At 45.9% G+C, this 24,455-nt stretch overlaps 2 protein-coding genes across 2 annotated transcripts in view; both read left to right on the top strand.

The window, feature by feature from the left end:
* PDE11A (phosphodiesterase 11A) overlaps positions 1-3,443 on the top strand; it is a gene marked incomplete at both ends in the record, with an annotated part of 130,917 nt that extends 127,474 nt beyond the window's left edge. The window contains one exon of the mRNA XM_084264499.1: positions 3,282-3,443. Within this exon, the coding sequence (XP_084120625.1) occupies positions 3,282-3,443 (162 nt within the window). The remainder of the gene's footprint in view (positions 1-3,281) is intronic.
* A 6,137-nt stretch (positions 3,444-9,580) lies between these two features.
* On the top strand, positions 9,581-11,873 carry LOC311192268 (intraflagellar transport protein 70B-like). Its single transcript, XM_084264708.1, has one exon. The coding sequence runs from the start codon at positions 9,590-9,592 to the stop codon at positions 11,588-11,590; it is 2,001 nt and encodes a 666-aa protein (XP_084120834.1). The 5' UTR covers positions 9,581-9,589; the 3' UTR covers positions 11,591-11,873.
* The last annotated feature ends 12,582 nt before the right edge of the window (positions 11,874-24,455 follow it).

The raw sequence follows: 24,455 nt of genomic DNA, 5'->3' as shown, positions 1-24,455 counted from the left end.
GCGTGGAGGAGCAGGGCAGCAGGGCTTTCATGCAATAAAAAGGAAAGTAAGGAAGTGCAGCCAGGAGGTAGAAAACCCTGACTAGGCTACAGCCAAATAAACTTAAAGAGCTTTGGGAATAAATTGGTGGTTTAATCCGGATCAGGAACAGGTGCTATGAATGTAATTCCGTAAATGGTCGAGTGCCTGCCAGAAGGGAGAGAAATGTGTTGCTTTTGAGATAATTTCCCAGAAGCTTCATAAAAGAAAATTGATTACCGGAGTTTAATAATTAAAACAGGGCCAGATATATAGTAAGCAAATTAGTTTTTAATTACATCTCAAGCAGAAATAAAATCCAATTTGTGTACTTTGTATCAGAAAAGTCCTACTGAAATGCTTTGGTAGCTGGAAAAAATAAAATAAAAGCTAATTTCCATAGAAATTATAGTAGTTGGTTTAATTAAAAGACTAGATCAGAATGAAAGAGTCCCAAAGTGAAAGGCTACTAAATACAGCAGCAGTGGCTTAAACATCAAATCAATGTCTGAATAAAGACATTTTATAGACCAAGAGCAAAATCTGCACTGTGGATACCCCTAATCTAAATTAATGTGTAACAAAATAAAGTTTCTTAAAATTACACAATATATTTTGTTAGTATTCCAGAGAATTAATGGATTGTGCTGTGTTAAAACTGAATATTAAAGACATGGTTTATTCTTTCTTAAATACTCCTTTTAATTTATTTCAGCAAAATTAATGTTATTAGTTAACCACTCCTGTTATTTGCCTGGTAACCTCTGGTGCACTTGGGCTATTAGACTGTACTATGCACTTAGGTATATATTTCTATAAAATATATGTACTTGCTTTTGGATTTAAAATGTGTTTACAGCTCATAAGATACAGTGATTACTGCAGCACTGTGTGGGTGCTTCTTGAATCCATTCCCAGTCTACTTGGGCTTCTGGTCACTGCTGTAGTTGATGCAAAGCTAATTGATCTGAGCAGCTCAAGCACTCACAGTCCTGCTGGCACAGTGCAAGAGGTGTCTCCTGCCATAAGAGCGTGGCATATGCCTGGGCCTGGAGGGACAGCACAGCAGCCGGTCATGCCCAGAGCTCTGCATTTGCTCCCTGGCACTAGGACTCAAAAGATCACGGTCTTGTGGTGAGTCCTGGTGCCAATACAGTACAGAAAGGCCACAGGTAGAGCTGAGAGCAGCACACCCATACTGAGACAGTCTGCTGTCCCAGGGAGCTCCCCTGCACTCCCTGTAGCAGCGATAGGTTGCTGTTGTAGCGTTTATGACAGCAACAGCCTATACTGCACTTTGCAGTCACAGATCCCAGGGCTGACGGGGTGTGAATGCAGAATGCTGTCTTTGTGCTTGGAGACATTTGAACATGATTTAGATGCTGGGTTCTTTTTAATCTGAAGTGTATATTGGAAAAATACTTCACGAAAACTTTTTCAAGATTTAAGAAGTACCAGCAAGGTTAACTGCCAGTGGATGGATACTGGCTTTGCACAGAAAGGATCTGAAATGTTGGTGTTGTGAGTTGAGTATGTAATGTGCTACCTCTAGACACTGAGTTGGCAGTGGAAATACAGGTGCCAATGACAGCAACAATGAGCTCTTTGGGTGTTTTCAGGTGTTTATGATGTATTACTGCCCCCCTGGTTTGGATTCCACCAAATCAGATTCAGGGAATACAGAATGGGCTAAAATAAAGAGCTAAAAGTGGGGAGCTCTGAGGCATGGTGATGGGATTGTTAAAAACCCATGTCCATTCTATCAAATGAACGACTCACCAGCGAGCAGTACTCAATGTGGCAGAGACTGCAGCAGACTCTGCCTCTTAATACAGGCCAAAATTATCTGCCCAGTCTGTGTCACATTCTACAGAAACAATTTCAAGCAGATTTGCTTTGAGTTCCACACAAATCAGCCACTTACCCATGGTGTGATTTTTCAGAAATGCTGAGCATTCATATTTCCTACTGAAGGCAACTGAAATTGCAAGTTTTCAGCACATCTTAAAATCAGGCCATTAACCCTTAATTATCATATAATAGCTCAATTAAAAATCTACCAAGACTTACTTCAGTAGCTAACCAAGCTCCCATGTCTAGCTATAAAAAAAACCCTGTTCTTTAGTGGAGTCTGGGCTCTGGGGATCATGTAAAGTGGTTGCTGTTAACCCCACTACTTAAAGCAAATAATGAAAATGATGAACAGAGGGACCTGCTTCCCCTTTCCTCACAATTTTCTGCACTTTCAGAAAAACTGCTTTTGCTGTCTCCTTTTTTTTTTTTTAATCTTGCATTTATTTCAAATGACAAATATGTAATTTCCACGCTGTCGGAGCAAGCATGCTACTCAACTCTCAGCAAAACCCACTTCTTCCTAATCCAAAAAGCTGCAAAAGAATAATACTCCACTGTCCTGGAAGGGCACGTTTGGTGACCCCCTTGGGAGGTAACTGGCTAACTCTTTCTTCACATCTGAGTGCTGCTGTTAAGAAGTTCCTCTCTCTTGAATGTAGGAATAAAACCAAATGAAGCACTTGTGGTCTTTGCACATAAGCTTTTGATACTAAAGGGAAAGGTAAAATAAACTTCTAGCAAAGATGTGCAGGGGTTTTAGAATTTTGGGTCTGAAAACAAATAAAAAATTCTTACTGGCTTCTGTGAGCTTTGGACTGGGCATGTAGAAAAGAGGTGACTTCACTGCAATTTAAAAACAAAACCAATTTTTTCCCCCTTTGTTTTGAGCACACAGAAATGTATTTTTTTTGCCAGCTTTGGAAAGCACAGTAGTGTTATGGCTTATTCATCTATAGGATATAGGAATCTAGCACTAGGGAGAATCTGAAGGTTATTTCAGCTTTATCCAACTTGTCATCCAGCCAGTGGACCTGCTGCTCATAGCTGCCAGCAACTGGATAGCTCAGGCACTTGGGGGATGCCTCAGGAGAACTATCGATCAGGATTACAAGAAAGCTAAAGTAGCTGACCAGCAACTCTGCCACCTTATGTGCTTTTTTGACATTTTTGGTGGCTTACTTAAAGCCTTGGGTGAAATGAGTAAGGTAAAGATCTCAATGAGAACCATACACTCCTACAAGCAAATAAGCCCCTACAAACAATCAGCTCCTACAGAGGCGTTTGGAGGTGGGGACCTAGCACAGATTAAATTATTTTTACCCTGTTACTCCCTGGACTGTCCATCAAAGGAGTGGAAATACTGTCAATATTTTTTCTCTCATACTCTTCTTTTTTTCATCTTCCTCCAGTGTCTAGTGAAGCTGAATGTGAAACTGAAGCCCATGCTGGACTCCGTGGCAGTAAACAGAGGTAAATGGGAGGAGCTGCACCAAAAAAGACTTCCTTCTCAGGTGGCATCCGCATCCTCCTTTTCCTCTAGCTTTACCATGTCTCTCAAAGACATAAATTAAGCCTGCACATGTCAGTGTCGCTTTACGACACGAGCTGTCTGAAAGGTTTTCATAAGCTTAGCCCCACCATTTCTTAAAGAACTGCTTTCACAGGCATGCTTAATGGATCGGATATTATCTTGCTGGCAGCATAGTTCTTTTACTGGGAGGCTTAGCGGGGCTGAAAGGCAGGCCTGCACTGACATTGCACTGGGACCTGGAGCCACATGGAAGACTTACCACAAGAAGCATTCATTCGGCTCTGCTACATTTCAACTGCTGCTGTAAAAATCTGTAAAGCTGACAACAGACTGGAAATATAAGAACTTGCGGCTTAATAAAATTAATAACACAGAGCAGAACTGGGATGCAAGCTGGGCGATTCATATGCAAGGAGCTGCAGGAAAACAGAATAGTATGTAATTACATTGTTGTTTTGCATCTCTTCAGTACATGTTATGAATCAATTATGCCTGCTTTTGTGATGTTCCTCTCTCACTCTTCCCTCCTCTTTTATGCCTGAATGTTCTGAAAAGCCTGCTTTGTATTCTAAAGAAGTATTTTTTTACAACAAAGCTTCTTAGTGATTGATCAGGGCCTTTAGAATTGCCTACCTTTGCTACATTTAAAAACAAACTTTATTATCTTTAAAAACACCAACCTGTCCCTGCTTCCCTGAGAAATTCATATTAACAATGCAGTAAATTTCTCAGCAAGGGGAAGTTTGCATAAAGGCAAAATACTGCATGGTAATTTTAGAGGGGGTTTATTCTTTTAAAAAATGCTCTTTTAACACATTACTTTTTATTTTTTTTCTTAAATTACAGTGTCCCCTAAGGAAAAGATTAATGGGCTTTAATGAAAATAGCATACAAATAAAAAAGGAAATCTGTTGCCTTGCACTTCAGGTTTATGTTACATTGAAAAGTGGACCATGGATGTGTCTTTCTAGTATAATTCCCTGGTGAAATTAGAATTTCGAAATGGTGGAGGGAGAGAAAATCATCACACTGGACTGACTACCTCTTTCTTCTCTTGCAGTTCTTTCAGTACAATTCGAGATGGGGTTACAGCTAGCACAGCACTAGGCGAGGCTCACATGTAGACAGACGTCTGTGGCAGAAGTGTTCATAAAAATACAATCAAACATGACAGGTCACAAAACCAAACATGTCTAGTTCTCTGTGGTAGTGCTAGCATTACCTGAAAGTTGGTCTCTTCCCATCAGTGCAAGGGTTACTACTGTAGCAAAACTGTGATTGATCTGTGATTCGAGGGTGCTTTCTCTGCTGCAGGACAAGAGGAGTCATGTTGCAGCGCTTACGAGTTCCCATTCATAGGGGGGAAAAAAAAGCCTTTGTACTCCATGAAAAATGGGATTCTAAATATAGGGTTGTCTGGCAGCAGAAATTCAAGCTGAAGTCAGCTTACTTTTACACCTGTGCCAAACTCCATTTACTTCAGTGGAGTTACCTGGAACTGGCACCAACTTAATGGAAATCAGAACCTGGCCCAGTTGACCAGATGCTAAAAGCCCTTTCTACCTTTCTAAGGGAAGTGAGTCCCTAGCACCTTTGAAAAGCTGACTGGGTCTGTCTGACCCAGAAACAACAAATCTGCTGATCTCTTCTTTAAAAAACACACAGCAGAACAAAACCCCTCCATGCTACTACTAATCGTGGGTATGGGAGAACAGCTGGAAATCCCAGTCCCGCCGCCAGCCAAACTGTTAGCACACATCTGAACCCCACCACTTCACCAGAAAGGAGCAGGGGAAGAGCACAAACGCAGATCGCACAGCAGTGAACACACGCACCAAATGGAGACGTTTCTGCTATTATTTTCCCACTCCTGTCCTCCCCAAATAAAGACAGAGGCAGGAGAGTAACCAGCAAGCCATACACAACTTACACCACCTACTTCATGGGAGAAGCAGGTACCAGGAACTGGCATGGCGCTGCCGGCAGGTACACACGGCTTTCCTGAATTTTGATACTGCATACTGCTAAGTATAACATAATTTATAGCGCCTACCCTACAGCTTCCCCCAAGGTTGAGTCTCCCCTCATTTCCTCTCCTTTTTATTGGCTTCAGTGCACTGTTGCCCATGGCAACACCCACCGGCAGGGATGGGGATTCAGCACCACCACAACCTGACATACAGCTGAAGCTCTAACAATGTCAACCATCAATCAAGTGACTGTTTGTAATTGCCTCCATCTATTTCGCCTGTCTTTCCGTATCTTTGTTATTGTGGGTCAAAATTCAGAAACTGCTGACTAATGTTATGGTTCTGCTCCTCCATCACCAGGAAGAAAATGAGAGAGCACGGCTTGATCTTTATCAAATTGTTCTCAGGCAAAACGAAGCAACCCCACTGAAACCAGAGGGGCACGGCACTGCATCTCAGAACAGCCCTGGGTCTCTCAAAGTCATATAGCTCAATCTTAAAAAATAAATAAAAGTCTTATACTAGTTTTATTTAGGAACCCACAAAACATGCATTTTTGAAAGACAAGATATTTGTGGAAGCACACAGTACAGTAAAGAAACATACTGCAAGTTTCTGATATTTTAAGATGGTGGAAAACGTTTTTTAACGAATGTTTACAATCTTGAGAGACAGATATTTTATCTGCTTTTCATTATTTCTGGTAGGTAAACATTTTCCCAGTACTTCAGTCGGTTTTGCCAAACTGTGGTGAGATGTGCACAGGAAAGATGACTCTATAGGTCATTAAATCAGAATTCTCCATCTTTTACTTGTTTCCCTGTCCAGGGCACAAGGAGATAACAAAAAATACACTGAAATTGGTCTAGTTCTACAATTGTGTATAAAACACAGGTCCACAAGAGGTGAGGACAGACTAGAGGGCATGTGTCGGCTACCCAGGACAGTACTAGCAAAGTGCTGCTTGGCTTTTTCCAAGGTGGAACAATCAGGTTTCCCTTCAGCAACGGATAAGTCATCATTTATTTGCCGCAGCTGCTAATGACAATTTGGCTCCAGCATTTGCAATTCCAGTGCTAAAGTGTGGTGACCACACGGGACACACACAGGGGCTTCATTCTCCCCAAAGTTACTTTGAGCTGGTTCAACTGCAATGCCTTTTTTCTAGATGTCCTAGCGACTAGTGCTAACCATAGCCAGAATTCAATCAGGTTCATTGTCTCATAAATTACAGGTTACAAGGTCTCACGGCAACCAGTCAGTGACCCTCACTTTATCAGCAGAAAAGGCTCAGAAGACCTGGGTCTTCATCCCCACCCTCAAAGATAGTTCAGGCCACACAGTAAATCTATGCAGGATTCCCACCTGTGAGGCTGTTTACAGAAATCAACCTTTCCTCACACACACTTCAAAAAAAACCCAACCAACCCCCCAAAAACCCAACACGTAAATGCCCTAACATTGCATTGAGTAATCAGGAAGGAGCCTGGCATTCAAGTCCTCCTTGAATTGGAGCAGGCTTTCGAACTGCAGGTGCACCTTCCCCACCAGCCTGTGGGGAACCACAAGAGTGGGTTCATCTCCTGCCCAAAGCCCTTTACATGTACTTAGCAAGGAGATGGGATGCCAGCTGGGTACAGCCCCAATTTCTGCTTCACTCCTGGGAGATGCACAGAGCAGACAGGTGGTGACGGAAGGGCTCAGGAGGGGCTCATATGTACAGCCTCTGGATTAAAGCCCTTCCCTGCAACACAACACTGTGACCAAACAGAAAACAAAACTCTGCGAGGCAGGAAGCACCTGAGGTAGAGGCTCTCCTGTGGCTCAGACAGAACGGCTTCCCACCTCCCAAGAATGAGACATCAAAGAGGTATCTTTGGCCACAGTTCAGGTAGTCAAATCAGACATTTTCCCCTAAAAGTGCCCCATTGTTTTGCCTTTCTCCCAGCCTGGGACCTAGAGGCAAAACAGAGCCACTGAATAACATGGTCAAGATGTAGATGCAGTTTTGCCCCTGCTCCAAAACAGGCTCACAAGGTGTGGCAGTAGCTGACAGGAGTTTGAACTGGATGCTTCACGTGGCAATTAGACACTGAACGTCCCATGGAGCTCTGCCATAGCCTGCCCCTTCTCCTTGCCGGCCCAGGGATCTTGCTGAGAAGGGCAGTAGTAGGTTTTGTGCCCTCCAGCAAATAACCATGGAGCAGACAAGTACATTTCATTTTAGCTCAGGTATCCCTTCAGATGGTGTCCTTGGTACAGCAGCTGCATTCTTCTGGACCGGTGACTTTGCTAATTGCTCCTTCTTGTAGTGCACTGCAAACTTATAACGTGCCTGTAGTTACCTACAAAGCCAATACTAGTACTCACAAGCTGTTTTTGAAAACTGCAACCAGCAGTGCCTAGTATCATTTGTAATACACAGACAAAATAATCCTAGTAAAAAAATAGGAGTGTTTCAGTCTACAGGCCAAAAATTTATTTTCCCTTCATAAAATTGAAACAACTTTTAGTTATTGATAGATTATTTCTGCATTGAGTGGAATTTTAGAACAGGTTTGTTTCAAGGTGATGTAAAACATATTAACAAGTATTTCCAATGCTTAGAGTGTTCTGGGCAAGAAAATGTAGAGCAAGAAATATTTGGCTTTGTCAAAGGAACAGAAGATTTTTTAAGAGTAAAATAATGTGAATGGTTTCTAACACAACGATGAAATGTGACATATAAGTCAGCTGAACTGACAGTCCAGAGATTTCCATCACTTGAATATGCCAGTATTGGAATACATACTCAATATTGCTTGTTACCTTTTCTTTCCTGGATTACTTTGTATTTAATTACCAATTTACAAGCATGTTGGCTACTGCATTTTAAGAGTTATGTGGGGAATACCATTGCGAGCTTTGAACCTTTGCCTATGGGAAACAACTGACACATACACAGAAGTACTGTGTCCATGTTCTAATGCAAGTGAATCCTACATACTTCCAAAACCTGTAGGTTAAGATATCTGCATCCTTTTCCTTTTTTGCATTTTAAAACCATTCCCCTCGTTGTTTTGCTTTAGTAGATCGAACAATGCTGGTTCAGCTTTTTAAAGCATGTTTATGAAATTAACAACTTGGTTTTATTGGTCTCTTAAAAAAAAATAAATCATTTTAATGGTTTGCTGTGAATTTTTTATTATCTTTCTTTTAAACTACCTTGTCGGGATGAACCAGGGCCATATCTATTGATTACTGAATCATGCAGATAGAAGAGCAGTGAAAGCACATGCCCCTGAGCAGCTCAAATAGCTCTCAAAGTGACCTTGCAGCAGTGGTGCCTGGCAGCAAAACCAGTTCACTAGATACACTTGGCATTAAGTCTGGAATGACCAGAAACCAAATCTGGCTGGTGGCTTTAACAGCACTGTTTACATGTACAGAAATGATAGAGATTATACGGTCTGTGAGGTTAGACATATTATCCTTCAGTAGAACTACCACAGGGGTGGAAATACCTCTCCAAATACCAATGAGGTTGCTGAGCTTCAGAAAATTTGGAAATAATTTTTTCTACCTGTTTAGAGCTGCAGAAGAGCTAGCCAATTGTGCTAGGGTAAGAGCATCCTTCCTTCCATCAGCCGTGACAAACTTGGGGTCTTGACAGGCTGCAAAGGGGGTGTTTCGTGTTCGAAAAGCCCCAGACAGCAATTAAATACTTCCTGGTGTGCCTTCTCGGACTGTGTCTTTAGCTCGGGGCCTGCTCCTGCAGAACCACTGACTGCTTAGGAGAACATTACACAAGACGTAGCAACACATTAACGCGCACAAAAATTCACCGGACCCATTCTTTCCAGCTGCGTGAGCTGTAGTCACGGGTCAGGTCCAGCCAAAGCTGCTGGGAGGAGCGGCTGCCTGAGCCGATGCGGGGACACCGCTGCGCACCCCGTCTCGCGGCGAAGCGGGAGGCCCGGAAGGCAAAGAGGAGGCGGGGGAGCTCAGCGCCGAGCCCGGTCCCACGGCTCTCGCAGGGCCGCCCGCACACACGCCCTGGCCCCGGCACTACGGCTCCCGACACGCCCCGCGACCATCGCCCCGCCCGCCGCGCGGCACCGCGCACCACCGGCTTCCGGGGCAGCGACCGCCCGCCCGGGAGCGTTTCCGTCCCGGCGGCAGGGAGGAGCGCTGCTTCCTCTTCCGTGCCGACGGGGCCGTTGCCGTGGCAGCAGCGATGGATGCCGCGCCGGTCCCCGACGGGCAGTACACGGCCGTCGTCTATGGGCTCATTAGCAGCGGGCGGTACGGGGAGGCGGTGTCGCTGCTGAGCCGCGAGCTGCAGAAGAGCAGCCGCTCCCGGGGCGGCCTCTCGCTGCTGGGCTACTGCCACTACCAGCTGCAGGACTTCGCGGTGGCGGCCGAGTGCTACGAGCAGCTGGTGGCGCTGCACCCCGAGCTGGAGGCGTACCGGCTTTACCAGGCGCAGGCCCTCTACAAGGCCGGGCTCTACAGCGAGGCCCTGCGGGCCGCCAGCCCGCTGCTGGACCTCCCCGCCTACCAGGGCCGCGCCCTGCGCCTCCAGGCAGCTATACACTACGCCCAGGGCGACCTCCCGGCGGCCAAGAACCTGGTGGAGGAGGCGCTCGCCGCCGATGCGGACGGCGGCCCCGGAGCAGCTGAGGACCCCTCGGAGCGGGCTGATGCTGAGATCAACCTGGGCTGCCTGCTGTACTGGCAGGGGCGGCACGAAGAGGCCAGCAGCAAGTTTGCGGGTGCCATGCAGGTGCTGGGTTATTGCCCCGAGCTGTCCTACAACATGGCGCTGTGCTGCTACGCGGCCAAGCAGTATGCACCCGCGCTCCAGCATATCTCTCATATCATCGAGCGCGGCATCAACCAGCACCCAGAGCTCAGCGTGGGCATGACCACTGAGGGCATTGACGTCCGCAGTGTTGGCAACACTCTGCTCCTGCACCGCACGGCCCTGGTGGAGGCCTTCAACCTCAAGGCAGCCATTGAGTACCAGGTGCGCAACCCGAAAGCGGCCCAGGAGGCACTCACAGATATGCCGCCAAGGGCTGAAGAGGAGCTGGACCCAGTCACGCTGCACAACCAAGCACTAATGAACATGGACAGCCAGCCCACTGAAGGGTTTGAGAAACTGCAGTTTCTGCTGCTGCAGAACCCCTGTCCACCGGAAACTTTTGGAAACTTGCTACTCCTGTATTGCAAGCATCAATACTATGACCTGGCAGCTGATGTGCTGGCAGAGAATGCCCATCTGACCTACAAACTGCTCACACCTTACTTGTACAACTTCTTGGACGCCATTATTACTTGTCAAACAGCCCCTGAGGAGGCTTTCCACAAGCTAGATGATTCGGCCGGGATGCTGACTGAGCAGCTGAGGAAACTCACAAAGCAGGTACAGGAGGCTAAGCAAAACTGGGATGATGAAGCGGTAAAAAAGGCACTTAGTGAGTATGATGAGACTCTGGATAGATATGTGCCTGTCTTGATGGCTCAGGCAAAGATCTACTGGGACATGAAGAACTACACAATGGTAGAAAAGATTTTCCGCAAGTCAGTGGAGTTCTGCAATGAACACGAAGTGTGGAAGCTCAATGTGGCTCACGTACTCTTTATGCAAGAGAGTAAGTATAAAGAGGCCATTAGTTTCTACGAGCCTATAGTTAAAAAACACTACAACAACATTCTCCACATCAGCGCCATTGTATTGGCAAACCTCTGTGTTTCCTACATCCTGACAAGCCAGAATGAAGATGCAGAGGAACTGATGAGGAAGATAGAGAAAGGAGAAGAACAGCTGTCCTATGATAATCCTGATAAAAACAGCTACCATCTTTGCATTGTCAATCTAGTCATTGGTACCCTTTACTGTGTGAAGGGAAACTATGACTTTGGGATCTCAAGGGTCATTAAAAGCCTGGAGCCATATAACAAAAAACTGAGCACTGATACATGGTATTATGCCAAACGGTGCTTCCTGTCCCTGCTGGAGAACATGTCCAAGCACATGATCATGTTACGTGACAGCGTTATTCAAGAGTGCATTCAGTTTCTGAAGCAATGTGAGCTGTATGGAAGAAACATCCCAGCTGTTATTGAGCAACCCCTTGAAGAGAAGACGATGCACAGTGGGAAAAACACAGTTACCTATGAAGCCAGGCTTTTGAGGGCACTGATGTATAAGGTCATTGGGTGGACTGCGTAAATGGTGTTCCCGTACAGTAGAAATAGGCCTGCAAGGTGATGCTCACCCTGATAGTCTATAGCACCATGGGTTTTTCTTGATTGCTTACCTGTAAAGATTTTGTCCTGTATTGTAACAACATTCAGTGGAAAACAGAATATTCGTATGAAAATAACCTGTACCTAACAACTAGGGGTATCCTCAGTAATCTGTCACGTTAAATACACCTTAAAATGTATTGACCAAGAACTTCACTACAGAACTATCAGAGTTTTTGCCATTAAAACATTTTATCCTTCTGAAATTTTGACCAAGTTTCTTTTCATTGGCTGATAATTGAAAATAATGGTATTCATCTCTTCTAGCACAGAAATTGAACAGAGTTGATTCTGTAATTTGTGCCATGAGTGAAATGTTTCTTCCTTCTGCTTTTCCCAAAGTATTTTGAGTGTGTTACAGACCACATTGCTAGTATATTTCAACACAAAAAATGGGTTTATAACAACAAATCAGTCCTACAAACCTAACGCTGCCTTTTGCTAACTCAGTAATAATGCACAAGTATTCTGGCAAACTGTGTACCTAGTACAGGGACCAGGAATATATTCCAAGCAGGATAGATCAGGATGGCACCTCAGTTTAGGTCTACCCCTGCAGGAAAGTTATGATGACATAACTAGCTTTAGAGACACTGCCTAGTGCTGCCCTTTGGCTTGTGTCACTCCCCGATTCATCCGAGCTGTTGCCCTGCAGACCTGTCAGGTAGAACGTGCTTACTTCATAGTGCTGGCCTCCCCACTTCAGCCCCGTCACTGCTCGTGGCACACACCAGTCTCTGGTAAGAGATCCCCTGACCATGAAATTATTTTCTGTATTTCTCAAAAAGCACACAAGGCTTACAGCTTCTACCCTTACATTCAAGAAATCTGCTTCCCAATTTCCCTCCTCGTGTTACTGTTCCTGGATCTTTTAACACTTCCCTGAAACCCTGTTGATTTGGTTAATTCCCATACTTAGCACTGCCATCACACTGGCACCAGACAGCCTATTTTGTCAATATTCTTCCCGTACCTTTTCAACCACATTACATGTTTCACAGCAAAGCAAGAACAAAATGCCTTTCTGGGTTTTTATGCAGCCTGATTCTGTGCCCCATGGCTGCTCTCCTTGTGTATTCTGCCTTCTGAAGCAATGTGTGATGTGAAGTTTTTAAATAGTGATCAAAGATCCACCGCTGTAACGCACTTGCTTACCTTTGATACTGGCTCCCTGAAGAGCTGTCAAGGGCTAATTTGGAATCAGGCTCTGTGTCCCTCAAAATCCAGCTTTGATGGTATGGTTTACCTGGAAAGGAAGAGGACAGCATTTTTGAAAGTTGCTCTATTGTAAAAGCAACAGAATACTTTATCCTTCCAGAGAGCTGGGTATATAGGGCCCAAAAGAGACCTGTAATCATTGAAACACACATAAAGTCAACTCTGCTTATCTGCTGGGAGAGAAACCTGTCAGAGCTGAGCATGTCCTCTGTAGAGAAAGTAAACTGCAGTGGGTTAGGTAATGTTACAGTTTACCCAAAACCTCCTATAACAGTAAAGTAAAATCAAATGTAACAGCGTTAAGAATGGGAAAATGTTCTAGAGAGGCTAGAGAGCAGGCAGGACGTTTGGCATGGTGTCCTTGAGAGGCCTCCTTAGTTTGTTACTGGTCTGTAAAGCCCGGGATTATGGTGATACTAAGTATTTCCCACAAGTGCTGCCCCATGAGGAGACCCATCTTGTTCACCTCCATGAAGCACAGCGGCAGGATGTAAAGCATGTTTCTAATTTACAGGGGAATTGTATTATCTATTATGCAGCATAAACAGTGTGACCTCTAAAAAACAAAGTTTTAAAAGTCACGCCACAGAATGGCGTCTGAAGTGCAGTAATGGGCAATGACTGAGGGAATACCAGCCCTTTATTTAACAGTAATTGTGTGTATTCTGTAAAAGTCAGTGGACACTCAAAAAAACAAAATAAATCACTTTGCAGGTTTGTGCCTGTGCAAATGTTGAATGCCCTCCAATGCAGAGCAGTGCAGACACCTTTCCATGGCTGACTGTTCAGTGATGTTCACATGCTCTAGCAGTTTCCTGGTGCGTGACTTTCATCACGGTGCTACAGCCAGGATTAGCTGCACTAAGCGCATCATCTCTTCCTCGTTTCCTGTGGCCACGCAGGGGTCCACAGCAAATAAGCAGAGGAGACAGGATCGGCTGGCTCTGACATGTGCTCCCCAATCCTACCACCCTCCAGGGAAGGCGCAGAGCTCTCCAGCTCCCTACGGAAGAAAAATCCCCATAAAAGGATAAGGAGCTGTGTAAGATGTGGCTGTTTTAGAATACACGGCTAGAGGGTAGTCAGCGTGCCTGGAATTTGCTCCATCCTGATGCAACAGATCAGACACAGGAAAAAAAAAAAAAAAAAAAAAAAGAGACCAGGAAACCCTGGGGAAAATGTCGGCAGGGGGATTTTCCCGGTTCTTCCCTTTTCCTTCTCTGTTTTTATCCGCTTTTCCTCCCAGACTGCACTGCGCACCAGACAGCCTGAGGTTTCTGAGTGGGTGATGCTGAACGCCGGGACCCCCGTGTGGAGAGGCCTCTGCTGCTGAAAGGAGAGGGGGAAGCGGCAGAGCTGAGACACAATGGAAGACCTGGGACCAGAGCTTCCTCCTCTGGTGCATCAGCACACGCTTCTGTGCGGGATCCCCTCTTCATCCAGGCAATATTTTCCACCCTGTCCACCACAGCGTCTTCCTCAGCAACAGACACCCAACCCTCCTGCGGCCGCGGGTCCCGGGGTCACACAGCTGTCATCTTTTGCAGTGTGTGTCACTCCAGTGGCAAGCACACACTTACAGCATCCCCAGCTGCAAAGCACTTTGGTCATGAAAAATATATAAACATTACAACCACTTTTATTACCATCTTTATACTGCATTTAATGTTATCACTATGTGACTTACACATAAAATACATTTTTAAAGGAAAGCACATACATTTTTATTTAGAGAAAAGGGAGGAGACACCTCATAATGGTTTATGTGCCTTAGAAATACAGTAAAATCTGCCTAAATTAACACCCTAAGCCAGCACAATTCTTTTTTTGTCCACAACTAAAAATCACTGTTTTAATTTTAAAAATGCAAGTGGAAAACACTCCCCAGAAAGACCTGACCATGCTCCTGGGGAGCTGTGAAGGGCAAACAGCTGCAGACAAGCCCGGATCCCTAAGCAATAGCCTCCGCTTTTTCTGGTGGCTGCAAGAAGGAAGCCCTCAGCCCTCTGTTATGGCATCAGTAGCCAAAAGATGAGCAACACAAGATGCACCCCCCACACATCACTGCCGTAACTGAGGCCAATCTCCAGGATTTGAACTAACAGCCTTTTACACCTTGTCCTTACCATGCATCTTGTGAAGTCTTCTTGACCCCAGACCTTACAAGGGCTTGCCACCCATGTAGCATATGAGAAGCTGTATCGTAATGCAGTGGGCAGATCCCTTACTCTCACAGTTATTACAGCACACATTGCTCCAGCAAAGGCCTCAAACTGCCATTCTGCCAGCAGCCCATCTGTGCTGGTGGGTGGAGCGGGGCAGGCATGAAGATGTGATTTACTTCATGCCCCACCCTGAATCCCCTTGATGCTCAAATCTCTGGAGTTAATCAAATGTCTGCTGACACCACCAGCAGAACAGAGATAGTGGATGCCAGGGACACTTGTGATCAGCTCTGTGGCCAGAGATGGTAAAAAAATGTCAGTAATCAAGGGGTGACTGATTTGACGATAAGACATATAAATGACAAGACTCTTCTTGTACAGTTTTTGGAGGAACATGATTAAAGTCTTCCTTGGGGAAGTTGGGGGTGTTCCTATTGGGTAAGCAAGCCCCATTAGAAGACAGATAAGGATAGGAACATTATTTCCTCTAAAAATGAAGTTACATGTAAGAATAAAAGCCCATTTTGGCAGCCCCGTCCACAATGCCTTACTTAAAACAACCTATTTTAGATGACTGATTTCAAAACTTCCACGCATCCACACTGGCTTTAGTCTCCAGCAAAGGCAGCAGAGTGTGGCCCTGACTAACGGTTTGCAGATTCAGGACACCAATGTGATAACGTGTCTGTGTGGGTTGAAAGATAAGCACTGACAAAGATCCATCTTCTCCTCTCCTCCAGGCTTCTCTTCCTTTATCTTTCCCTTTGGCCTTTCAACAAATAAAGCCTAAATTCTGGGCCTCTGCTAAATCCTGCTGTCTTCTTAAGGAGTGAGAATGCCTGGAACAACCCACCTCACCTTCACATCACGACACGTAGTTTGTATGGAAAAAAGATACACGTGAATACCACCCAATTTATCAAGAACTAGTCCACAAAACAGATTTTCTGCAAAAACAGCTTTTAGCACGAAGACCCGAGAGAGGATGGTAAAACACCACCTTCTTTCACAAGCAAAGCAAGGGGCATCTCTAGGGGTTTCCCTGCACATCCACCGCATTTAATGGCAGGGCACGCGGTGCTCTTGTGCGTGCACCTTCGCCAGCGCCCGCGCAAGGTGCCGTGTCAGCCTGTACAAACCACAGGCTGGCCTTTCGGAGGAGGCCCACTTGTCTCTGTCACTCCATGCTGATGTGGGGACACGGAGAATGAAAGTCTCCAGTAGCAGTCCTGGCTGGTGTCCTTAGGGGTGATTTACACGAGTGTGGGAATGGTGAAAAGCGAGTTGGTGTTAAAATCCTTCCAGCTTCAGTCAATTTGCTGCTAATCAGTAGTATAAGGATATCCAAGTGTGCACACTGCAGAGAAATACTGAGACGTAACTGATACAGCAAAACAGCTGTTCTGCAGTCCTCTGCACCTCTTTTGGGCAGTGTGTCCTACCCATGACTCACAAAGAAACATTTTCTAAATAAGGTAAGAGAGGCTTTCAATCCCAACAAACTTTTATGTTTTACTGTCAGCAAAACAACATTTTTTGGCTGATGTTGTTCTGTTAAGTAGAAGAATTGAGACATTTGGACTAATTTTTCAAAGAACCTCTTGATTAGCATCATTTTCCTAGACCTTGCCTGTAGCTAAACTAATAAAGCCAGCTCATACAGCAAACCTTGCCAAATCCAACAGCTTCAGTACAGAATGTTGCTATTTTTGGGGTTCTTCCCCTAAACTCAGTATAGTTTATAGCCCAAACTGAAGCCCAGGGAAGCCAATAAAAAAATTCTCATTGACTTCAATGAGCTTTAAATTGGCACCTTAGAAAGTACCCATTTTTACAGACTACTATTTCAAGCCATCCAAGAGCAGCTTTTTGAAAGTACTGAAATGCTACAACCCCAGTCAAATTCCGTGACAAGAAGCCTTGTTTCCACCCACTTAAGATGCTGCTTAGAAAACATCTAACCCCATGTTTCCCATGGTACAACCGCTGTATGCTAAGAAAACATTGCTGTTTTACAAGAGGTAAGTCAGCAGTGGGTCCCAGTCGTCCACCTGGACCCAGCCAGGTGCAGCCTTCACTGGAGGCAGCCCATGCAGCCCCCGTGGCTCTGAGCACAGGCCTGAGGACTCCCATCCACACAGTTCAGGATTACCTCTACAGCCCAGCCCCAGCCCCGGCAGACACCTGCATCCCCATGGCCACCCCACCAGGAACTGCTCGGAGAGGGAAATTGAAAAAGCAAGCACCAGATTTTTGCCTGGAACATGGGAATGATGGCTTTTAGACTTCCTGAGGAGAATTTACACACTGTCTCTGAATGGTCTGAGCTTCTCCGTGGTACTTTTGTCTTCTGCTGCACACAGACATCCACTTCTCTGAATTCCTTGCTGCTTACCTTCTCCTTCCCCCCAACTCTGCCTCTAGGACCCTTGCCATCCTGTGCTACAAGCAGGGAACAGGTTGACTAACAGCTTTTTATGAGTCGGTTTTATTTTATAACCCTCTTTCCCGTGGGAGAGGGCAGAGGGAGTTGGCTAACACTCAGATCCTGTTGGGCTGAACTGTTTTCTAACAGCCGTCTTCCAAATTAAAATTAACACAGCTCAGATTTTTCTTAACTGCATTTCTCTGGTGCCTCACAGAGCTCTTTGTGTCCTCCTCCCCTGATTCACGGCCGCTCAAACAGCCGGCAAACAGAAACGCAAGAGCTCTGACATGGCGTATCTGATTTTCTTGCTCTGTCAATAGTATTTATCACTGCAGCTCCCATGCGGAGCGGGAGGGTCTGCTTCTCCATCAGAGCTGAGGGACGGGGGTTTCAGAGCACACATAAATCCTTCGCTCTTCCCCTGCAGAGCAGGTCAACGCACATCACATTTCTAAAACAAAAGCAGCCCCGTCCCCGCTGGCTGTCATCTGACCGCTGCTTCAGCCATCTCGGCAGCAAAGAGATCGCCACCGCACCAGTATAATCCCCGCAACTGTCCGTAGGTGCCAGGCAGGTGTGGAGACATCTCCATTAGGAAATACCGCCTGATTTATCAGGGCGGCATTATTCTTCCCCTGGCAGCACATGCCTTTGTGTAACCTTCAGGGAGCCGCCTGGGCGGCTGCTGCCATGTTCCAGCCGTGCTACAGAGGGTGCTGCTACGCCAGGTTTGGCCCGGCCGGCACCCAGATGCGGGCGGCCCCGGGCGGGGAGGGAGCCGCACGGCCAGCACCCCCCGGGACCAGCATCCCCCTCCTCGGGTTTCTGCTGAGTTCCTGGGACAGCGGGGCTGCAGGGAATGAGACCGACCAAATGCCGGCAGCTAATATTCGCTCCAGGCACAAAAGGGTCGCACAAGTCCTTTTTTCCACGCTAGAGTTCGCTGCTCCTCCTCGTTGGAGAGAGGGAAGGAAAAGGGAAGCCAAAAACAAATGGTGAAAGGCAGCAGGCTAGGGCAGTCGCTGCCCTGAAGAGATCACTGCTCCCCCAGGTCCAGGCACTGGCTTTTGGCTCTCCAGGAGCTCCCAGCTGCTGCTTTCCTCATATTTAGGGGGAGCAAGGCCCTACAAGGAAAGTCAGCGAGGTTTTTATGCTGCCTCTCAGCATCATGGCCAGCCATGAAGGCGCGGGGGTGGGAGGGGGATTTGATGTGTGAGAGAGGATGGAGCAGTTTCGGGTACCAGTCCCATCATCCCTAGTTATACCGTAGGGAGCATTTGTTTACACGGAGAACACGTCCCCGGCAGCCTCTAAGGAACCCATACAGCTGTGTACAAGACAGGAACCACACACAGTTCCTGCAGAGATGGGGAGCAGCCACAGCTTCTCCCAGTGTAATGAGTGGCACCTTCTTCTTTTCCGCCAACACCTAAAAGCGTCTGGGCCTGCTCCTGCCCAAGAATCACATCCAGGCTTTGGAAACCATGAAATGCCAATAACAGGAGTTAATAGCAATGAAACAGTCAACAAAATATAAAGCTGGGACTGGTGTCTTGGGAAGGGGGATGTGGGAGCCTTGCCCTCTGCCTTTGTGCTCAGTCCAGGGCAGAATGCGCAGAGCCTCCTCCCTGATCTGGTGAAATGCCTGCGAGTGAGCATGTGTAATGTACTGTGAAATTTTTGTGACTTGCTAGGTTATAAAGCTGGTTATAGGAGAATTTAATAAAAAAGGAAACCAGTTTATCTCTTTCTGATAATTTCTCTATGGCTTTAGGGCCTCATTCTGGCTTCCTCTCCATGCCTGGAGAGGTGTTCCTAATATTCAGTGTAAAATGTACGGATTCCCTAAAGGGAACTTGAAAGAAATTCTCTGCTTCAAATTCAAACCTGACAGTACATATCACATCAGGGGATCCCTTTTATCAGCAGGATATTCAGAAGGGATGAATGATTTACTCACATAATCTCTTAAACCTTTCACTTGCAGAGTCTAAGATAGAATTTATAGCGTTTTTATCATTTGGACCTAAAAACACCCCAGTAAAATTCCTCTATGAAATCCAAAACCCTACTCATTGATTTTCTAGCTGATAAAATTTCAAAAGTACATATTCTTCTGTGATGGAGGAACAGCAAGGCTCTGCCTTGGCTTTGGTGTTTTCACATGTTAGAAGTCAGATAATTCCTCCCATGGGAGACACATCAAATAGATATTCCTGTCTTTCGCATTTGAAAACACTGAGGATGTGTATTAACCTCCCATAATTTTAGACTGTACCATGTTCTGTGGAATTTATTTCTCAAATTTCTGTTTGCCAAGTAGATGCATTTTTACACAAGAAACCTAAGCAACTAACGCTTTCATTTTGAGTTTTAACCAAAGTAATCAGCTTTGTCTTCAATATGGTGGGAAAGATAACCTACATGACAACATCTGCTTAATATTTCTGCCATGTACCCACTGCAAAAATGTAAACCAAAAGTGAGTTATGACATTTTATTTCCTTTCCTAAAATATTTTTGCCTATGTTCTCCCATAATCTAATGGACATGTAAGTTGGCCTGAGCGTGGGTTTTGCTTATCCTATTGTTCTGATAGATCGATGCCCCTTTATTTATTCTTGTGTTAAACATAGGGAAATGAGCCCAGAATAAGAATACAAAACATTTCCCTGCACCATCACTTTGCTTGTTGTTTGAAGCCAGAGCCATCAGGTGTTAATCTGGGTGCAATGTAGCACAAAGAAATATGTAATAATGCTAACAACTGCTTTTTCATTTGATCTTAAAGAGTTGTCAGAGGCAGGAGCCAAAGGAGCAGGACTAGCTTGATAATTAACACATTAGAAACATCCAGAAGTACATACCACATCTGCACAAACTGAGATTTCATTTTAGCCAGGGGTGAACGTGTGCTCAGCCTTTCAGAAAGGTGTCTCTGAATTTATCTCTGGTCAGTTGTCTGCAATCATTGGTGTGACTCCAGTTCGGACTCCATCATGCCCAACCTGTCACCACACTTCTATCAAGCCCCATCCACTGTTCTGGGGGGAGCTTGGGGATGGCTTTATGCCTCCCACTACTTTCCTGGTTTACTGTGGTCCTGTGAGAGCTGCACAGGAGCTGATTTGCTCAGTCGGGATACCTCTGACCTCCACAAGGTAGCGGTCCTCACCAAGAGCTGAATTATGCTTGCACTTAGCCAGTGTAAGCCCCAGGACCTCCATCCAATTCAGCAAAATGCAGTCCAATTTACACTAGCACGACAGCAGGATTTGGTCCCGTGGAGCAGACCTGTAAGGCCAGATCCTCCACAGATATAAGTTACCGTGGCTCAGTTTGCATTCATAGTGCCAAATTTACTTCTCTCCATTTAGTATGTGGCCCAAGGTCAAGTTAAGAAAATATTTCACTGTCATAATTATTCCCATGAAATCCAGAGCACTTTGTATTTGGCAGCCAATGTCATTCCCCATGCCTTAAGAAGCCAGCATTAATTTCCTGACACTGAACAAAGACAGATTCACTTATGCATTCTCTTGACTGCCATTTTATTTTGGCCTCCTGCATTTGAATCCCTGCAATCTGATGCAATCCTGGAGGAGCCTTCCTGTGTACTACGCTAGCACTACAATAACTGCATATCCATTTAACAAGGATTTGTGCCAGATTTCATTCAGTGGGAGCCTTACCTTCATCTTGGGGAGTAAACCTGGTTGACATTACCCACTGAGAATTCTCCATTCCTGCACTTGCTCCCCGAGAGCCTGCCTGTCCTCACTAGAGAGCAGAGGTGGGGGTCACCATGTATCAGTAACCCTGCAGCTGATAATACCATGTAGTTATGCAGCCCTCAAGGACTAGCTTACTGCTTCTGACATGGACCCCCAGCACCTTCCCTCTCCGACCATCCTGTTTATACAGCAGAGCACCCAAGGAGAAACACTGCACTGTCTCTCCCATCTGAATGAAACACAGGCTGGTGGCAGCCCAGCAGGAGCACCTGTGCCACTGAGGGTGTTGGCATGGGATGAAGGGCCTTGATGGGCAGGGAAGCCAAGGTGCACTCCCCTGACTGAGGGACCTGGCCTCAGCTCTACCTGCAAATGCAGTTGCTAGCAGCCACCTCCTTTCTTCTTCATACAAAAAGTATTTCAATACATGACATGTGGCTAATATCCTCAACTGATGTCAGCTTGCCCGGCTCCCCTGAAGCAATGAATATTTATACTAGTTAAAAACCAGCGTGCATTTCATATCCTTGTGATCATTTCTCACAGCTATTTCTGTTTGTTTTCCCATACCACTCAGTAGACAGAGTGCCTTTTCCATGTAATATAGTCAGTTTTCACCGTAATTTCTTCCCCTGTAGGTTCATTCATTTTTGCACATCTTGAATTTGCATCACAGCTTTACACTAATTTAAACTGGGCAGAGGCAAAATTCCTAAAGTGCATTTGCCCTACCCTGATAAAACCCCCAACCAAACCCCTACCCAAAAAACCAAACCAAAACCACACACAATAAAAGGAATGTATTCGAGTCAGATAGTTCTGCACATCCATGGCAACAACACGGGCATGGAAACGGCAGAGTGGACCCTCCCACACCCTGGCCAGCACTGCAGGATTTCAGTAAAATCTCCCATTTTTCAGGATATTAAGTTTGACTGCAAGGAAACCCAGACATCATGTAATCTCCAGCATTTGAACGGAGCTAATAAAGATGCATAAAACATGCCATAGCCTGGAAGCTTCCTCAGAGACCTGTGTTTACGTTTCGAAATGAAGACGAGTACAGCGTGGGGGTGATGGGGACAGACAGAGCAGGACGATGAAGCTGCAGCCTAAGAAGGCACAGCCTGCTGGAAAAATACAGCTTTCATGAGCAGGGAGGGCCAAAAGCGACTCATGTTTTGATCATTCGCTTGATGTACTAATGCTCAGCTGCTGCTGTGCACTGTGCTCCCCTCCACTCCTTTGGCCCTGAGCAGCCTGTCAATGGCTGGTGACACCCACAGGGGCTGCCCTGGGTGGAGGGAACAGCCCCCACCATAAAGGGAAGCAGCTCTTCTCCTGTCCCCAGGGGTGGAGAAGCAGGACCCAAACTATGTGGGCCCTGAGTGCAGAACTGGCTTATAATAACCTTTGTGACTCCTCTGCCATTTCCCTCTCTGGCCCAAGGACAAGGGGTGAAATAACTGCAGATGAAGCAACAGAGCCCTCAGGCCAAGATCTGCATGGCATGTAGGCACCTGAGCCTCACCATTTCAGCAAGAGGTTCCCAAATATCTTTGGGAATCCATGCCTTAGGATACAGCACGCTGAGACACCACCCGAAAGCATGCAGGTACATCACTGCTATTGCAAGGTCGCTTGATGCTTTGGAGAGCGAGGAACTGGCCAGGCTACAGTCCCCTGGGGGCAAAGAGCAGCATCCCAATGTCCGCTAAGCATGCAGACCGCCTGCTTTGGTCCTCAGAAATGGGATGCTGAGCCAAGTGGACTGTTGGCAACATGTTTTAAATAGCCTGTCTGAAACCCTATCTTTTCTTCCATGGTTGGGTTGTGGTTAAAAAATAGGTGCTATCATGAAACACAAACTGGGGGTTGTTTATACACACAGTGCTAGAGTTGAACTCACCAAAGACACAACCATTGGTTGTGGCAACAAAGCCCTGAGGAAAAATGCATGGGGACAAGGAGGGAAGAGGCAGTTTCCATTAAACAGCCTAAATTTACAACATGGAAGGAGATCTCAAGAAGCATAAGCGGGTCTCATTACACAGCTTAGGTGGACATTTGGATCTGAGATTGAACTGGACATGACAGCCAGCACCCCCTGGGTGCAGGACACACAGAGGGATGAGAGGAGAGCAAGCCTCACAAGTGAGAGGGACAAAGTCTGAAACATGGTCCAGCCACTCCCAGTGGACACCAGAGTGGCTGGGATTTCCCTCATCTTTGGCAGTGCTTGTATAACCTGCCATGTCAGGGCAGCCTCCGATATGTATCTGGCCTCAGCAACACTTCAGCTGCTCTTGGAAGGCTTATCTCTTTAACTGGGATAGCTTTCATCACGCAGCAATGACACCCACCTTGGTTTTTACAGGGCTGTTTCACCAGAAGCTGACAGAGGTGTTGGGAAACCTGATGATTCTAACAGAGTTTTGCAAGTTTTATACCCCAGGGCAGGTTTTATATATTCTCTGCTCATTTATAGTAAATAAATTTGTTTTCCCACCTGCCTTTTCCTATGCCATTCCCTATGAAGCTGCATGCTTGCACTCAATCACTGTGAGAAGCTGATTGTGTGTTCCCTCCTCTCCAGGAGGAAATTCCCAGCTGGACACAGACAATGATTTGCTGATTAAGATGGGAAAAAATGGGTGCAGAGTGTATAATTCAGATCTGAATCATGATGTCCTAAGGATTTAGTGAGGAACTCTATTGACACATATGAGTGTTCAGAAGTTAAAACCATGTCGTGGGGGCTGTTCAGTGATTTTGCAGAGCTTCTGGTGGGAGCCAGGGTGAGGGGAATCCCCCTGGTGATTTGTAGTTTTGGAGGAGGAGGATTAGAGCTGCTGCACTGCCAGGAATTTGATTTCTGGCCACAGCTGTTTATTCCATCTCATACTGTTCTCCCTCGCAAGGCAAACCCACGCCTCCTGAAGAGGCTACAACACACATTGCTTATTTTTACCACATCACAGAAATGTCTGACTTGGTGCTCTCACTGTATTTTTAACGCTTGCCAATTCTAACACCTCAGATATAAAACTTTCAAACCATCCTCTGCCTGGCTCTTGCTTTTCAATTTGAATTTTCCCTAGCAACGGAACGTGCCCCGAAGTATTTCCAACGAGAGCAGCTCTCATCTTAACAAACGAGAAGACCTTGGCTCTGTATGATATATGCCCTAGTTAAAGTAAACAATAACATTCATATTTTCCTGTAGGCTGCACCAGAGCACTG

Source organism: Gallinula chloropus (assembly GCF_964237585.1).
Source record: "Gallinula chloropus genome assembly, chromosome: 5".
Taxonomy (NCBI): Eukaryota; Metazoa; Chordata; class Aves; order Gruiformes; family Rallidae; genus Gallinula; species Gallinula chloropus.
The sequence above is the reverse complement of the archived record's forward strand: the minus strand, read 5'-3'. Positions and strand labels throughout refer to the sequence as shown.

What these genes read in the sequence shown, in the direction of transcription:
- LOC311192268 (XM_084264708.1), top strand. Translation starts at nt 9,590, where the DNA reads ATGGATGCCGCGCCGGTCCCCGACGGGCAGTACACGGCCGTCGTCTAT.